Genomic DNA, 18826 nt, shown 5'->3' with positions numbered 1-18826 from the left:
TAAATCTCTTTGGTAAAGGTATAATAGCATTAACTGTTTAAACATATCGGTGCTATGGCTTGACATAAATGGTTGTTAAACTAAATTTGATTGGCACATTGAGCCCTGAATGGTTCATCTTTAGATGACAAATTTTCTTCTGCAAACACTGGTTGATGAGAATAATGAAGACAGTTTTACATTTAAAGGTAAGAAGTATATCATTAAAGAAGTTGGGATAATAGTGTTAATAGCATTGAGTGATTTTAAACCCTAAAATGGTGTTAAATACAAGTCTGATAAACATGATGGACAAAAACAGACTCCATGCCAGTCATCCCCAAATTTCAGAGGTATTTCTTAAATGTAGAAAAGGCAGACAAGCAATCCAGATTAAAATATGGACAATTCAAAAGCAAAGTGCAACTTTTGTTTCTTATCACACTTTAGCCCTGAAGGACCTTGTGCTTCTGAACCATATAGCCATAGTATAAGGGTTAGGGTTATATCTAACCCTAGTATAAGGGTTAAGAGAAACGTAATAAATAAGAATCTAAGAATGCAATTAAAAAGTAAAGCTATTAATTTAATCAAATTGCCTCTGCCTGAACAAGTGGACTATAGCATTAATGGACTTAAAATCCTAATACAGCATTATGGAACAGATAGTAAAACTAGCATTGTAGTCATTAAAGCACTGATTCAGCGAAGTGAAACTTTGGCATAGCTTATATTAGTGAAAAATCTTATTTTGGAGCAGAAGTATCCAAAAAACAATACATGTACCTATGAGCTGTGGAAAATTGTACATGAAAACCATAAAGAATAGTTTTCAGACCTGTTCCAGCTGACTAATTAGCTAGCAGTGTATGCCCTATCAAACAGCAGACTGTGAATGTGGGGGGGCGGGGTCACATCACATCACAGTATTCATAAACAAATAAGGAACACATTAAGCTCAGAAACAATCAACAAATTAATGCTTATGCAAGAGGTGACATCTTTTAAAGATTTTGATTTCAACATGACTCTTACAAAGTGGAGCAGGAAGAAAGATTAATATTAAAGTGTTAGATAATTATTAAACAATGGAAATTTTCTCTTCCCCCTCCTTTTTGTTCTACACCCCTCCCCCCTTAATTCTGGTGATAAGGATGAAGTTCCTCCATTTAGATAAAATACTTTCTGTGTCACTGCTTTTGCATATAGGTCTATTTCTCTGGCTTATAGACCCCAATTAATGCCATTTTGTATATAGATAAGCCTTGATGTAAAGTGTCACCCTAGCCAAAATTAGCTATTGTGATCTTCATTTCACAGTTTGACCAGTGCTAAATTTGACATTTAGGGTCACTTCTAGGGCATGTTTTATTGCAGGGTCATAAAGAGTGGAGGACTTGAATCGTAAACACATTTCTAGTTTTCATGTCCATACAGGTTTCATAATTATAAAGACAACCTTATGAAAACTTCTAAACTCTTAAAAGTGGATACAGACAAAATCTGCCCCCCCCCCCCCAATCCCCCTAGGACAAAATCTCCCCGGCAAAATGAAAGATACACCGTAATCCCCACCCCCAGGATTTATGTTTAGCCCTTTTAAACTTTTTAAACCATCACAAATCTATACATCCTTGTATTTCAGCTTGGGTCAGTTTCAGTTTCAGTTTTGTGTCAGTTTCCCTTTAGTACATCAAAAATGTGTAGTGGGCAGGCTAGACATTAGAGCTTCACAAACAAGGAGATTAAGATGCCTAATGATCATTTTTATCTAAGGACTAATTGCATGTGCGTTGTCACCTTGCTTTCATAAGTACTGAGTTTACTATATTTGACCATTATTGTTATATTTTGGGAAGTACGCTGTACTTAAAAGCTAAGCTATTATTTTATTGGATAAACATGAAATTCAATAATTAAATATGAGGCATGTTGATGATATGTCACAGTTCTTTTTATCTCCCTATCCCATTTTAAAATAGGCCAGTATATTTATGACGGTTTAAAAAGTTTAAAAACTGAGGCTGGTGAGAGGGATTATGTCCTATGTTTCATTTTTCTGGGGGAATTTGTCCTACACCCATAAAAGATACATGGCTTGGATCTCTTGAGGGGCTTCTTCAAAGAGAGGTCGTTTTAAGTACAGTTGTATACTGGGGTCGTAGCATCAATGCCCGTATATGGAAAAGTTTATAGTTGGTCTTTTGTTAACATACAGGTACTTTAATATCAGGACATTTAGGTCATGCTGAATGCTTGAGCAGCATTGATTTCATTTGCGTTACACTATACCCGAGACCAAATTTTCATGATAACTAATTTGAAATTAGACATAATACCATGATTTTAAAGATTTATGCCTTGACAGCTATGTGAAATAATGGAAGGATTCCTTTTTTAGGCATATCTATATAAATATGTCAAGTTTCCTACCATCCAATAGCTGTGGCAATGGTTTAGAGGTCACATGCTAACAGCCAGGCAAACAAAAGAAGCAAAATAAGTTGAATCCACCAGTATCATAATAAAACTATTTTACATGAAATGAAATGACTGGCATTTCATGTGAAGAGATTTTTTTTCATGTTCAAAAAGTCCACAAAAAGGCATGCATTAAACCCCAGGGATAATGTGTGGCATGATTTTTTAAATAAAAAGTTTGTAAATTCTTTAAATCTAATTGCAGCCATAAATTACACTATTTATACAGTCATGTAGTAGTGTATGACTGTTATAGCTAAGCTCCCATGGTCAGGCCATATGTAAACTGCAAATACAGGATGACTGAATACATGTTGGTGAAATTGAATCTGCACAGATCACACACAATGGTCCAGTCTGTTGTACATCTGCTTGACATGTGCCCTATTGTTTTATGTATCAGGGGAATTTACTATTATCATCCAGTCAGGCTGGCACTTACTGCCAGTTCCACCACCAGGCACTGACTGACTTTATTAAATAATTCACTTATCTCCTTTTACATGTTGCATGAATGGTTACAATACTGCAAGCTGCATTAACCATGTACATAAGACAGAACATTTTTAGTCCCAAAGTGTATGATATATGTACATGTGAATGTATGACAAGATTGCCTTTCACATAAGCACTGCTTAGCTGTATAAATGTACAAGAGAGTGTGTGTGTGTGTGTGTGTGTGTGTGTGTGTTGACCATATACAATGGATAGCATGTATTACAGGGGATACATGGTACAAATACAGTATTTTGGTCTTTGGCAAGATGACCTGTGACCAGCAGAGAGTCGCTCTTGTGGAGGACAAAGTGGTAAAATTACACTATTTTGGTGTTGGGCAAGATGTGTGTGATTAGTGGATAACCTTGCTGGTGAGAGACAAAATGGTAATACTTCACTATTTTGGTGTCAGGCAAGATGACCTGTGATTAGTGGATGACCTCATTTGTGAGAGACAGCATGGTAAGTATACTAATTTGGTGTTGGGCAACATGGCCTGTGATAAGGGGATGGTCTCTCCTGAAGGGTACCCTTATATTAGTAAAGCATCTAGTCAGACATAACATAACATAATAACACCGGCAGATTATTAATGAAATAAAAAGTGCCAAGAAGGAAATAATAGAAATAAAATGAGGTCATTAGAAAAACAATCAATGTAATCACTGAAAACGATAAGAGCAAGGGTTAGATTCTAGAGCTAATTTTATATGGATTACTTTTTCCTTCACAAATGACACACTATACTATATATTTAATTTTTTGCTCGGGTAAAACAAAATGCCTTATTGTGCTTTTCATCCATAAGTACAGTTTATTTTTCATTCATTTACAGTTTAATTTTCATCAGTATGTACAGTTTATTTTTTGTGCATGTGTGTACAGTTTATTTTTCATCTGTGTGTACAGTTTTTTCCATCCATATGTACAGTTTTTTAAATAATCCATGTGTACATAGTTATATTTCATCCAAATGGGAAAAGCTGGAGACCAACCGCAAAGGGTTGGTAATGTCAGTGTGCATACGGCAGACCCCATAACGACTGATAAATATGGAACTGCCTCCCCACGCAACACTGCAGTCATGGGAAACCAGCTTAACCTAGCAATGACAGTATAAATGCATGGGGGTGGGGGTGGGCTCCAAATTACACAGAAAAACCAGAAACAAACTAACATCAAATTAATACCAGTTGAAAATGGAGGGAATTTTTTTTAATTGATTAAAAATTCTATGTATAGAAACCATTAGCATAAAACATAACAGTGTTAAGAAATGAAGCTGTAGCTAATTAATAGAAGGCGGTTGAATGTGACTCTAGGGCCTTGTCATGGGGGCAGACCAAACATATCTAGAGTTATGGGAAAAGCTGGAGATCAACTGCTTAGGTTGGTATTGCTGGTGTACATACGGCAGACCCCATAATGACTTATAAAGATGGACCTGCCTCCCAACGCCATACAATGGTCATGGGAAATCAGCCTAATCTAGCAATGTCAGTAGCAACAAATAACAGTCATAATCCAAACTCATAAAACAATGTAACAATCCTATCCAAAAATCAAACAGAAGCAATACAAATAAGCAATAAGAACAAAATGACACAATATACCCGTATTAGTAATGCAACAGCAATAAGTCTAAACAGAATAGGATACTAACATCTTTTATACCACAAAGATGACTGCAGATTGTTATTAGGAAGTCAAGTGAAACTATACCAACAGATATATACAAATTACTATTAAGAAACATATGTATATCCCAAAAATTTATTAGATACATAAGATGGTCTAATACCCAGGACCTCCAGGTCCAGCTGCACAATGTGGCACTAACAAACCTAGGAATTTATATAAGACCTACAACTTAGAAAATATGAGGTGGTCTAATACCCAAGACCATCAGGCCCAGCTGCACAACGTAGAACAATAAATAGTTAAGAATTTCGTAAGAATACTATACAAGACCCAAAACATTAAGACATATTCGGTGATCCAACACCCAGGATCATCAGGCCCAGCTACACAAGGCAGCAACCAAGTAAGATAATCTTGACTAGATAATCACTAGGCAATCACTGATGTGGTACTAACTTCTTACAAAGCAGGACAGAATAATCTTCATAAACTTCAAAATTGTGTCAAGACGATAGTTTATCTTTCAATAGTCGGGGTCAAAATTACACCCTGGAAAACAATGGTGCTTTCCATGTGTGTGGGCCCCTCCTGTCCCACCCACCTGCCTTGCCACTTCCGGACATTATAATTAATCAGTGTGCCATGCACACATAAATAAGTAATGCGTGAGGCTATATTTCCACCACTCCAACCAACTAAATATCCCACTTTGTCGGAATTAACCAGTCATGCATGCTCTCAGGGTGAATGCAACTTTAATTTAAGCAAGAAGAAGTACATGGAGTCATTATGAAGAACTAGAGGTATTAGAGCTCCATTTAATGTAGAAAAGAAAATCCCTCATGATTGTGACTAATTCTCCATAGCGCAGTTACTTCAAATTAGGCGCTGCTACACTTCACTGGTCATGCACTGTTCATCATGCAATATCCATTCACAACTGCTGTTTAGAACTTCTCATAAGCACCTTGATCAATTTGCATTGCGTATGATTTTACAAGGAGCATTCTTGACCACTAATGCTAAATGTTAACAAACCTTTAAACAACGTCTCAGAAACCACTAAAATGATTTCAACCAAGTTTTAAAGAAAGCATCATGAATGATTTCATATATATTCTGTTGATGCTGATCCACTATCAAATGTGGCAACTGTTACCAAACATAAAATTTATAAATGACCTCTAAAATGTCTTATCAGAATTTGACTAAATTTGACAGAGAATATCCTGGTATATGTCTTTTCTGTTATGACTTTTTGGTCTTAAATATCTAACAGAAAAAGCAAAACCAACAAGTTTAGTAAGCGCCAATAAAAAATTGATTTCACTTGAATACAAAGTGAAAATTTAAGAAGAACTTGCAGTGTTGTGAATTAAATCCAAATAGTCCTAAATGTCCTATCAGAAGTCCAAAAGTTATAGAATGTTTTGAATGAATTCCATTAGTCTTGAATGTTTTGATATATCACAATGATATAATCCAGAATGTTTTTGAATGAGTCCTCAATAATCCCCTGGTAGTGTTTTAGTCCAAAAATGTCAAGGACCACTTTGTAATTCCAATGAATAATTTGAATAAATAATTTGTCTAAAATTGTATATAAACTCAACAGTAAATGATTCCACAGACTGAACATAAGATAGGATTGAAGGCTTTGTTTATAATAGCCTCTTTATAAATAACTCACTTGACCTATGTCAGTATTTTCTGAAAAGCTAATGGAAAGTTCCAAAATATTGTCAACAAGTTTGCTTCTGGAACATTCTAAGGTGATAAAAGAGGCTAGGCCTTGAATACAAATTCAAGTAAACAGGTTTTAAAAAAACGTGACAATATTCAGTGTTATTGGGTGGTGATTCTGGTTATCATTATCTAGAGGATGATCAACCTGGTGTTATTGCCCAGACTGAGTGAAAATAAAAATATGAAATTAATGGATGAAATAAATAGAGATCTGTGCAGAGATATAGAATATGACAATTTAATCAATTGCATAAACAAAATGAATTTTACAAGATAATTGAAGGGTACACGTCTACTAAAAAAATAATTACCAAAAGTTACTTAGAAATGCAATTAGCAGTTACGTTTACACAGATATGACAAATTTCATCATAAAATCAAGTGTGAGTGCTCAAACTCAACTCCAGCATGGGGCCCCGAGTTGCTGAGTGGTCTAAAGCGCTCTCCGTTATGGATCACTGCCATCTCACCTCTGTCTGCGTGGATTCGAGTCTAGGATTCGACCAATGTGGGTATGTGAGAAAGCTTGTCAGTAGCTTCTCGTGGGTCGGTGGTTCTTCCCGGGGGTTTTCCGGGTTCTTCCTCCACCATTGATACTGGCCGCCATACATAGCCTATCGTGTGCTGAAAAATGGCGTTAAACCCAACAACAACAACAACAACTCCAGCATGACTGCATAATCTGCTTACTGTTTTTACACTGGTAGTAGGTTGGGGTTGATTGATCCTCTGTATCTCCAGCCTAACTGCAATATGGATTTCTTCCACATCTCCTGCTGCATTGTTGTGTGGAGTTATCTCCTTGTTAAAACAGATAAATAGGTAACCTAAATGTTTTATTGGTTTTTACTACTTAGAGCATTATCTCCTCTTGTTATGTCAGATATTGTCATATCATAATTCAAACAGACACTAACTGCTGATATGATTCTCAGGTCACATCCTGGCATTTCATAACTGTATAATTCTTTGCTTGGTTCTTTTTATTCAAACATAGTGCAGGAAAATTATGTATTTCTCTAACGAGACTGTTTAGCATCACTAATTGATTTTTAGCATAGTTTAGTCTTGTAATAAGCCAATACATATATAATATTTGTAATATCTACAATATTTGCTAATTAACAACTCATTGGCATTGCATCCTACCAACATAAGGATACCATCAGTTCCTAGCATACTTGATTTATATGATGTATAAATGAATAAATTCAAACCATTATCTCAAGAACCTTATCAAGAAAATGATGCATGAAATTCTTAAAATACATGAGTCATATAACATTCAGGACAAATGAATTCAGATAGTTATCTTCCGACTCCTATGAACAAAACAATGTATGAAATTAGTATTGTCTCTCATGACTTCCAATACACAGCCTTTGGACTTTATTTAATGAGAAAAAGTAATTCTACTTCTTCCTTGGAGTCAAGACTTTCACCATTTGACTAATTTAATTGTGTGGAACATTTATAAAACACTTAATCTTGCCTGAGAAACACACACCCAAGCTGCTACTTATCTAGTCAGGATCTAAGTTTATTAACCACCAAAATTTACACACACCTATCAAGGTTTGAAAAATTACCCACACATGTATTTTGTGCTTCTTTTAATAAACTTATCTCTGCAAAGTTTCAACTTGTTACATATTTTTCAGCCAGTATAAATGCTGTTACTGTTACATTTCAGTCCTTGGCATTTTTTTAGTACTTAGAACCAAATTTACCTGGTCTTGACCAAATTGTCTGTTATCAGCTGGAACCTCATTAAAAATCAACCGTGCCCACACAAAGGACATTAAAATACCATATTGTAGCACAAGCCCTAGACTTATTATGGTACCTAAACAAATTGATCAGCTTCAACTGACCACTCCAGTGGCCTGTTGGTTAGAGCGTCTGTCTCAGATGCGGGAGGTCATGGGTTCGATCCCCAGCCAAGTCATACCAAAGACTTACCAAAATGGTACTAACAGCTGCCTTGCATGTCGCTCAGCATCAAGAGGTTAGTGTTAGGGCTGGTCAGCCTGGTGTCAGGATAATGTGACTGGGTGGGACATCATGCTACATGCCTGCGGCATGATGCCCCACTGCTAGACATCACTATAAACTGCCACACTGTAGACATCATAGCGATATGACTGAATTTATTTTAAAGCTACATTAAAAATCCAAATCACACACACACACACACACACACACCTCATTAAAAATCAACCATGCCCACACAAAGAACATTAAAACACCATGTTGTAGCACAAGCCCTAGATTTATTATGATACCTAAACACATTAATCAACTTCATTGGCTGTTTGTCATACTGACAGCTGCACTGTTGAGTCAGTTATATGCTGCTATAATATATACAACCTTTTATGCTGTTTCAGTCAGATAAGCCAAAACTCTACCTTCAATCATGGACAAAGGTCAAGCACACAGTATTAATTAAATATGCATCACAATTCATACATATAATGTTGATCGGGCATTAAATATGAGCACTGTTCCTAAAAACAGAAAATCTTGGAATAACATCTAAAAAAATCCCTTGAGTAACAGAAGTACATACTTTTCACTAGTGCCTTGCTTACCTTCTGGGACGGGGCCCTGAGTGGCCAAGTGGTCTGCAGCGCTTACCTCTGTCTGCGTGGGTTCGAGTCTCGGATTCGGCCAATGTGGGTATGTGAGAAAGCTTGCCAGAAGCTTCTCGAGGGTCGATGGTTCTTTCCGGGGATTTCCCAGGTTCTTCCTCCACCAATAATACTGGCCACCATGTATAGCCTATCGTGTGCTGAAAAATGGCGTTAAACCCTACAACAACAACAACAACAACCTTCTCTGACGGGGCCCCCGAGTGTCCAAGTGGTCTAAAGTGCTCACCATTACAGGTCACTACCATATCTCCTCTGTCTGTGTGGGATCTAGTTTTGGGTTTGACAAATGTGGCTATGTAAGAAAGCTGGCCAGCAGCTTCTCATGGGTCAGTGGTTCTTTCCAGGGTTTTCCCAGGTTCTTCCTCCACCATTACTACTGGCCGCTATGTATAGCCTGTGTTGTGCTGAAAAATGACGTTAAACCCTACAAGAACAACAACAAGAGGTTAATGTTGGGACTGGTCAACCTGGTGTCAGTATAATGTGACTGGGTGGGGACATCATGCTACATGTCTGCGGCATGATGCCCCAGTGCTATACATCATTATAAACTGCCACACTGCAGACATCGTAGCAATATGACTGCAGAATTGTTAAAGCTACTTTAATTCTCTAAATCACACACACATACTCTTCTCTTTTAGTCCCTTTTCCCCTAATATTGGATTTGAGTAAATATTAATATTAATAATAATAATAATAATAATAATAATAATAATAATAACTTGATTTAGTGAGGGTGACACAATTAATTCCACAGAAATAATCCTCCTTTTGGCCCACTTTATATGCATATTTACATGCTGGTTGCATAGTTACACACTCACTAAAGAAAGGAACATACAACTCGTAATTCATTTTATAGATAGAAAGAGAAAAAATAACCAGATTTACACATGTTCAGCAGACAAAAATATTTTTATCAAGTTAAATTTATGTATTGACATAAGAAACAAATCTTTTTAAGAACATGCTCTAACTTGATACAGTGTACACTATCTATGTATAGCACAAAATAGTAAGGGATGGTTGAGAATTTATACTTTAAGTTATAATGTATTTGTCAATCAGTCAGGTTCCACTTTCATCTATTGAATTTGATTATAATTAAATGCATATGCATTTGCTCTTTCTCTAATTTCATTAGGAATTCTATTCCAAATTTGTGGTCCCAGATAAGGAAAGCACTTCTTAAGGAGTTATTATTTGGTTTTGGAATGGAATGATGATTAGCTGGAATTGATCTTAAATTGGGAGTGCATTGCATTATTTTCTTGCATGAAACAGTTCCCAGAGATCTAATGGGACCATGTTGTTTAAAACTTTATTTGCAAGTTTAGCATTTTGAAAATTCATTTTCTGTTAACACATTAACCCCACTAGGTTTTTGTTGGTTTCATCTGAAATTCGAGTAGGAAACACATTTTGAAAGCTATTTCCGAATACATCCGAAAACAACTAATTCCAGGTGATCTTCCAATAACATACTGCATAGTTGTGTTAGAAACATCGTTTTTCATTGGCTATTTGGCTTGCGCATGAGCAGAAGGGTACAAGTTGGATTTATTTATTTATTTATTTATTTATTTTTTTGCTTAACAGACCCATTATTTTTGTATTGAGACCACTCATTATTCCAAATGCTCATCTTATCCTACTTTTTACACAAGTTCATCTGTCTGTTTGCAATTCATACTGATTTGCCTTAGATCAGAGACCAAAAAGTCTAAAATCCAGACACAAAATCAGTTTCTGACCACGGGCGAATGTTGGGTAGAAAAATCGGGTCCAAAAAATGAGGTTTTTCTCTCTCTATTTTATAGTACAACTAGAAAATCCAGATTATTTGGTATCATTGTGGAGCTACATCTGTCTGTCTTTCTATAATACCACCCAATTTAGTGTATCATACATGACCTTGACGCTACAGAGCTCGGCAGTAGGCTAAACTTGTCACCAGGGGTTAATGTGTTAACATTTAAAAATCAGTCACTGTATTTTAGCGGTTTTCAGCATTATGCACAATTCTATAAGCTCTCTTTTAAGTTCATTAATTTGCAAACATTATTGTCAGAAGTGTTCTCCCAGATAACATTATATTAGTATAGATAATGGTTGTGTATGGCTTTTGCAATAATAGTAACCGATCTGTAGTTGATAGGTATGGCCTTGTAATGCTTAATAACCACAGACCCGAATTGACTTTATGACTTGACTTCAGTATGTTCATTCCATTGTAGATTGTTGTCAACAATCACCGAAGGATTTTGCCATGGGTAACCACTTGTACACAAATTTTATTCCACTTAGATTTCAAATTGTTATTTTCCAATTTCTGTCTTCTTTGTTGGGTATTATTCATTAATTCTTTTAAGTCCTGTGTGTGTTTACTTTTATGACATTTTCCTTACACCAGGAATCTAATCTAAGTACAAGTAAGTCTGTCTGAAGGGATACCTCTAGGTCTGATATTAGATTTTTGAAATCGAATAAAGTGGTGTCATCTTCATTACAAGTCAGTAGGTGAAATGCAGTTGCTTCATTTCAGTGGCAAACCCTTTATGGAAAAGAAAAAAAGGAGTCGGTCCCACGGTCCCAGAATTCCTCCTTTGCTGTCATTTCTGACTTCTATTTTTGTACTACTGTAGCTTCCATGTTATTTTTTATATTTTGCACACAGTAAGCAATACTACCCTTTAATGTTTCGGGAATCTTAATTCCCTTTTTGTATTAATTTGGAATTTATGAATAATAGCACTTGCTTACCCAATGCCTTAATTGTTTTTTCCCCTATTATGGAAATTAAATAATAAGTCATTACATGAACATTACACAACATTGAAATAATCATATAGCACTGCTAGATCAGTAAATGTATTTTGAATAATTACTAGCTATCCTACATTGAAATAATCATATGGCACTGCTTTATCAGTATTTTGAATAATTACTAGCTTAGGCAATACAGATATATTTGTTGCATCAATAATTTTATTGCACTGCTTCAAATAAGTTCATAATAAAGCAGTATGATTTTGATTAATGCATTACATCTATTGGGCAAATAGGTATTCACATAGGTAGCATGATTTTAATTTCGGTGTTAAAATAACTTTGCTTTTGATGTTTGGGCATTAATAGTTCTGAATTAAAAAAATAATTTGACATAATGTTATTTCTTTCAGTGGTACTAGCTTCAGAAGTACATACATTTCTTTCTTTTCAGGAATGTCACAAAATGGGGAGAAATGTGGTTACAATAGATCACCTTGGGATTCATACCCAACATGTTAATTTTGCACAAAGGGCACACAAGCAGACCATTGTTTGTGTCCCAGTGTTGTTTGAGACTTAGTTGAGTGTCAGCAGCAGACCTTTATTTGCCCCTATACTCCTTGATATCAAGATGGTATTTATTGCATTGTTTCCAGGAGTGTATGTAGTCTTCCCCTTCATGAGACAAGAGTACTGCCCCAATGAGACAGTTATCTGTCTCTCTTGAAGTCAGTAGCGATAATGCTTCTGAAGAGTAGAAGAACCTCAGGGTTTGATAGATAGTGTATGGGATCTGTCTCTCGTGGAGTAGAGAGATGTAATTCCCCTGCACTGCAGTTTTTTTTATCGGGGTTGACAACCCGGTGAAGGTGCCTGAGTATCACTCTGGATTCACTGGCTGATACTAGGGGAGCAGGCACCAGTCTTTGAGCACCAGGCACTGGTCAAAGGAGTTGAATCATCAGTATGGTGGCAGTGATCAGGTTGATTACCCCAACCCACCCCCAGTTCCACCAGTCAGTCGTTTTGGAGATAGTGAGTCAGCATATAATCATCCAACTAGGTAAGGGTATTGAATCAACACATACCTCCCCTTTCCGATGTTCCCTTTCAACATCCATTCAGGTAAGTAAAATCTTTGGATGCCCATGTCTTGGCAGCTCATATGTGACAGGTTACAGACCTATATTTTCTGCTTATGTGGTCAAGTAAAAAGGAGGTCCACTCCCACTAGACAATCAAGGAGGGAAAGAAAGCATTCGCAGCCCAGTAAAATGTCTGCAAGGGTAGCCCCTCCAGTTGCAAGATGTAGATACCCTTTTAAGAGGAACAAAGTTGGTTTTCTGTTCTCACTGCTAGCAGAAAGAATCCTACCACTATCAATGTGGAGTTGCTGGATGAGAATACCCATACTCCCTTGTCTCCCTCTTATCAAAGAGACTATTGGTTGGGAAGTCCCTACTCCCCTCAGGAGCTGGACAGTGTGGTCCTCTTGACTTTGGTGGACTAAAATCAGTTCATTAAAGAACCAGCTAAAACAGACCCACTGCCTTCCTTTGAGACATCTCCTTCCACCTGTCAGTTCAGGTTGAATCCTAGAAAGACGTCTGGATTTTTTAGGCAGTTTACCACCATCAACCCCCAAATCAATGTTCCAAGCCTTCAGCTGTAGAGAACAAGAAAATCCAATCTAGTTTGGAGAGATTCTTAAGTACCAAAACACAGACAGATCTCCTTTTACTTCCTCCTTTGACCATACATGTAGTTAGGGAGTTTTCCCAAAGGTTTACAAAATGCCTGAAGCTTTCCTAGCAGTATATGTGGGTTTTTGGCCTCTTGCCTGAGGCATTGCAAGTGGGGATTATGATGAAGACCTGGGCTTTTTGTCAGGTTGAGATGCTGAAGCTTAAAGTTTATATATTTCTTAACACATGTCAGTCTGTTGTCAGCTGCCTCTTTCAGTTTTCTGAAGGAGGACTCTTTCTACAACCATGTTGCAATACTAGCTTGATGCTTGCTTTGTCAGAGTTTATAGTGCAGTTGGCATAGTTGTTTCACCTTTGCAGGGACGTTGCTCATGACACATGAAATGTCTTACTGGATCACAGTAAGAACCTTCATTAGGGCTGTTCTTTTGAAGCCAAAGACTCTTTTCAGAGGCCTCATTTCCTCCATGGCATCTCAGGATTTGAGAGACCAAAGCAGATAATTGGCAGAACGTCTAACAAAGAGAGGCATAGTGGTTCTGACAGAATGGTTTCTGCACCAATCCTTGTTCAGTGTCCCTGTTTAGTGGACTTGAGACTCAACAGCAAGTTCCCCTACAGTGTTGCCCCAGTCCAAACTTAGAGAGCTTGGGCTGTAGACACCTTCAGTGTGAGGTAGGATCGTCTATTTGCTTATGCCTTTCAAACTTTTAGCATGCTTCCGCTAGCGTTCCACAGAGTCAGAACCTCCACTGCTCAGTTCATTCTGATAGCCACATTGTGGCCCCAATAATCATTGGTCAGCAATCTATTCAGCCTGTTTGTAGACCAGCCCAGGACATTACCTCAGAAGAGGGACCTACTGTCACAACACTGGGGGGGTTCTCCATTACAGTTACAAATCTTTCACCTTAACTTTGGCTCATCTCAAGCAATATATATGCCCAGAGCAAGAGTGCCAACTGCATCATCCAGGCCAGGAAACTTGTCTAATCTTTTGCAGCTTGTGCAGTAGGAAAGACATTAATTCAAGCCATCCCTTTCTGAGCTCAGTAACAGACTTTTTCTCTTACTATTCAGAGACATAGTAAATTTGGTTTCTACTATTAAAAGCTATAGGGTAACCCTGTCCAACACACTCAGGTTATCTAAGGGTCTGGCTATTGGTTCCGACTCTCTCCTTAGAGTCTAATCAAATTTGAGCTGCAGATACCAATATCTTGATCACTAATGTCCAAATGGAATCTCTTGTGCATGATGTTGGCCTGGTCAAAACTCCTTATAAACCACTGGGTGAAGCTTCTTTCAAGAATCTTACCCTTAATGTTTTTTTCTTCTGCTCTTGTCTGCCAGAAGAAGGCTGCTTAAGGTAATATGATTCTTATGATATTGTTTCTATCATTTGTCTAATGTTGTTCTTTGAGTGTGTGTCAAAATACTGGCTTTCTTTGGTCGATCCACTCTTTATAGAGATTCCTGTTTTTGGTTGCACATGTGTTGGGGTTGATGTAGATAGACTGCTGCCATTTAGGATTTTACAGTCTGATTTGGCACATCAGAATGGCTGCTAAGAAGAGACACCGGTAGAAAGCGTCTACCTACCTAATAAGGCTTGAGCTGATAAATCAGCATCCACCATGTCCATGCCCTTTTACCTTTGGTCATTGACCCACAAGAGGAAAGGCATTTTTTTCTTAGTCCCAAAAAGTACCTGAATCTGCTGCAAACTTGCAGTAGTGCACGCTCCTGATGGAGACTGCTCCAGTGGCCTAAGTGTTTAGAGTGTCTGCCATTGATAAGGGTGGTCACAGGGTTCGAGTCATACCAAAGACTTCTAAAAATTGTATTCGCAATTGCCTCGCTAGGCACTCAGCATTAAGAGGTTAATGCTAGGACTGGTCGGCCTTGTGTCAGGATAATGTGATTGGGTGGGACATGATGCTACATGTCTTAGGCATGATGCCTGAATACTAGACATCACTATAAACTCCCACACTGCAGACATCGTACAAATATGACTAAAATTATTAAAGCTACGTCAAGAATCCAAAAATACACATACACCCCTCATGGAAGGGTAAGTATATCATTTTTTTATTAAAATTATTATTATTTTTGAGGATCTCAGCCTCTCTGAAATGGCACATTCATCAGAGCAAAAGTGACAAGTAATGCTATATTACTGGTATTTTAAAGTGGTAAACAATAATGCAACGCTTAAATGTCACTACTGGAGGATTCCTACCTCCCATCCCACATTGATGGACATAGTTTGTGTCCAGTTCAGAGAAGTAGAGTAGCATGAGCCAGAGACTTGCTACCATTTTTCACAGGTTAGCTGATCATCCAAAAAATAAGAGAAATAATATTAATGATTTTCTTGGGTAGAAACAGGAGAATGCAATGACAGCTGATTGGCTCAAATTGATGTAGTGATCTGCTGATTGGCTCAAATTGATGTAGTGATACCTTGAATCTGTCTTTCTCATAACATGTAATCAACAGCATTGCATGACATTTCTACAGAAAGCATCTTCCTGACCCAGATTTTTTGACCAACTGCATTTGAGTAATTGCCAGAGTTCAACCAGGCAAGCAGTCTTGATCCATCTTAGGTCTCTTCTTCATCTAACTATTAGTGCCCATAAGCTGTTACTAGTTCAAAGCGATTTGGCTTTGGCTGTGCATCTGGTGATTGATAAAGAAGAATAACCTTGATATTTTAGTTGGGCTAATCAGAAAACGGAAAACGGATATATTGGAGTCACCTGGCAGGTGATAACATTCATATTGTTTAAAATTGTGGACATGTATTTACAATAGTAGTTTGAAAATTCAAGTCATTGTATAAAGTACTTTGTATGCCTTAATATCAGAACTTTTTTCCTTGTAACAGTACTTAACAGCTTTCGTTAAATTTCAGGAGAGAGCTCTGGAGAGATTAATGGCTATGGGACCCTGAATGTGAAAAAACGCAACCCAATAAGCAAGCTCATTAGCAATGACTTACCACACAAGCCACGCATCAATATCAGCCTTCCTGAGGACTTTAGGCGGGTCTCGGCCATTATAGACGTGGACATTGTTCCTGAGACACATCGTAGGGTGAAGCTGATGAAAAATGGGTCGGACAAACCATTGGGATTTTATATAAGAGATGGCACTAGTGTGCGTGTCACACCACAAGGCCTTGAGAAGGTACCTGGTATATTCATATCACGATTAGTGCCAGGAGGCTTGGCAGAAAGCACGGGTCTTTTAGCTGTAAATGATGAGGTTTTGGAGGTCAATGGAATTGAAGTTGCTGGAAAAACTCTTGACCAAGTCACAGACATGATGGTTGCAAATAGTGCAAACTTGATTATTACTGTAAAACCTGTGAATCAGAGGTTGACGTTAGCTCCATTAAAGGGTGCAGTTGGACGGTATTCCCAGATTTCCCAAGCATCCTCAGCATCAGGACATTCTCGGCAATCATCCAAGTCATATGATAGTGATATTATTGTTAATGAGCAGGATGAGGAAGATGAGATACAGGATCATCTAAACAAGAGCAACAAGAGTAGCCGAAGTGATGGCGGAACCAGCAAGAGTGATAAAGTCAGTAGTGGATCTGAAAAAAGCAACAAAAGTGATGAAGGAAAGAGTAACCATACCCTTGACAAGAACACCAAGACAAAGGAAAGTCCAGCAGATGACACTGTGCCAGTTAAAGAGGGTCCTGGGATGACTGTCTGATAAAACAAAAAATGTATTGTCATCTTACTGATAATTCCATATCTTTTGTGCTTTTTGTGCCTTCATAGCTGTTCACAGCACATTTTCTTGAATTAACATTTTTATATACATTATTATACAAACTACATAATTAGAACTTGTATGTTGTTGCTAAATCAAGTAATAGTTTGTGAAAATATGATATACACTGGATCACTGGAATCAGTTTTATTGGTGTATATCAAGCAAATAAGTATTCTAGATTGAATTACCAGTGAATGTTTTTGGTTTTTAAAAAGACATTTCTCCTGTTAAACTTAGCTTTGGTAGGATAGTGTGGTTTTTTTTACGTGATTCAGTAAATGTACACCTGTAGATGTTGTATTTGAATTCACTATGCTAATCCAGCACACTTTGGGTTGCATTTATTGAGAGGTGGACTGGTGGACTTAATGGTCCTGGTGGACTTAATGGTACTTATGGACTTCTAAGTTCAATTTCTTTTCAGAAAAAGTATAGAAAATTCCTATCAAGAATATTGTTGACCCTTTGTATGTGAAATTTACTTTCCGTGGAAAAATGTAATGAACAATTTGTCAGATTACTCGTAGCTAAATGTTCTCATAATTATTCAAATTCATTTCATCTTTAATCAGAAATTTGTGATTCCACCCCTCAGCAAGTCATTCCTATAATTCAGAGCTTGTTCTCTGTATCTTATTTCAATGAAATTAATTAAGGGGACACCTGATGATTGTTGCTTGGCCGTGTGTTTGATAAGACATGACAGAATCATAGCTGAAAATAAGTTCCTCATTGCCGTTTTTTAAATATGGAGACTGTGTGATCCAGTCTGCCCATGCTTGCTGGCATGCATCATTCATTCATTTATCATTGCTAGTCAGGGGTCATTGATCCATTTGTTCTGCATCAAACCTTTTCTTATGTAAAATGTTTGAATTTTTTACATCATAGAAAATAGTGTGTGGCATATGTAGTTGAATGCAGAGATAGTTGTGACTAATACTATCTTCCAAGGAAATGTATTGAGTTATCTCATGATGTCAGTTGCCTTCTGCATCTGGTCCTGTAATGCATGTGTAGATGAGTTTTGACAGCTATATATCCAAGTGGTCAGCATGGGACAAAATGGGTCAGTGACCCTTGGCTAGGCATGGGAAGAAGGCATACCTTATGTCATGCAGCTATTCATACAAGATTTTTTCCAACCTTCACATACTCCCAGTGGTTTGAGGGAGGGTGGGAGCACATAACTGAACATAAGACAAGGCTGTTTTGCTGTCTATTTCTAGGTTGACTATTGTATATTTTGTGTTATTATCAACACTGAAATATTAACATTACAGACTAAGATCTTTAATTACATAATGAGATTACCAGAGATGAAGGTTGAGAGGGTCTGCACAAGTTGCTGCATGGAATAGTTCTCACATGTTTCTGATTTAGTCTTGGTTCAGTGTTGTAATTGTTGTGGTAGCATAAAAGAATACACATTAAAAGATAAGATTTGTCTCATGAAAGATTGAAAATTTCCCACAGAATTAAAAAGAATTGTCATTTGACAACATTTTCTTTGTGTTGTGCAGACCTCTTATGTTGTTCCTT

The 18826-nt window shown here is 37.2% G+C and overlaps 1 protein-coding gene across 1 annotated transcript in view; it reads left to right on the top strand.

Moving 5' to 3' along the window:
• Window positions 1-17434, top strand: part of LOC149772430 (partitioning defective protein 6-like) — a 41492-nt gene extending 24058 nt beyond the window's left edge. The window contains exon 3 of the mRNA XM_089947806.1: window positions 16407-17434. Coding sequence (XP_089803932.1) covers window positions 16407-17221 — 815 coding nt within the window. The 3' untranslated portion in view covers window positions 17222-17434. The remainder of the gene's footprint in view (window positions 1-16406) is intronic.
• The last annotated feature ends 1392 nt before the right edge of the window (window positions 17435-18826 follow it).

The sequence above is a fragment of the Sinohyriopsis cumingii genome, unplaced genomic scaffold (genome assembly GCF_028554795.1).
Source record: "Sinohyriopsis cumingii isolate HCF-2022 unplaced genomic scaffold, ASM2855479v2 utg001505l, whole genome shotgun sequence".
Taxonomy (NCBI): domain Eukaryota; kingdom Metazoa; phylum Mollusca; class Bivalvia; order Unionida; family Unionidae; genus Sinohyriopsis; species Sinohyriopsis cumingii.
This window is presented reverse-complemented; position numbering and strand designations above follow the sequence as displayed.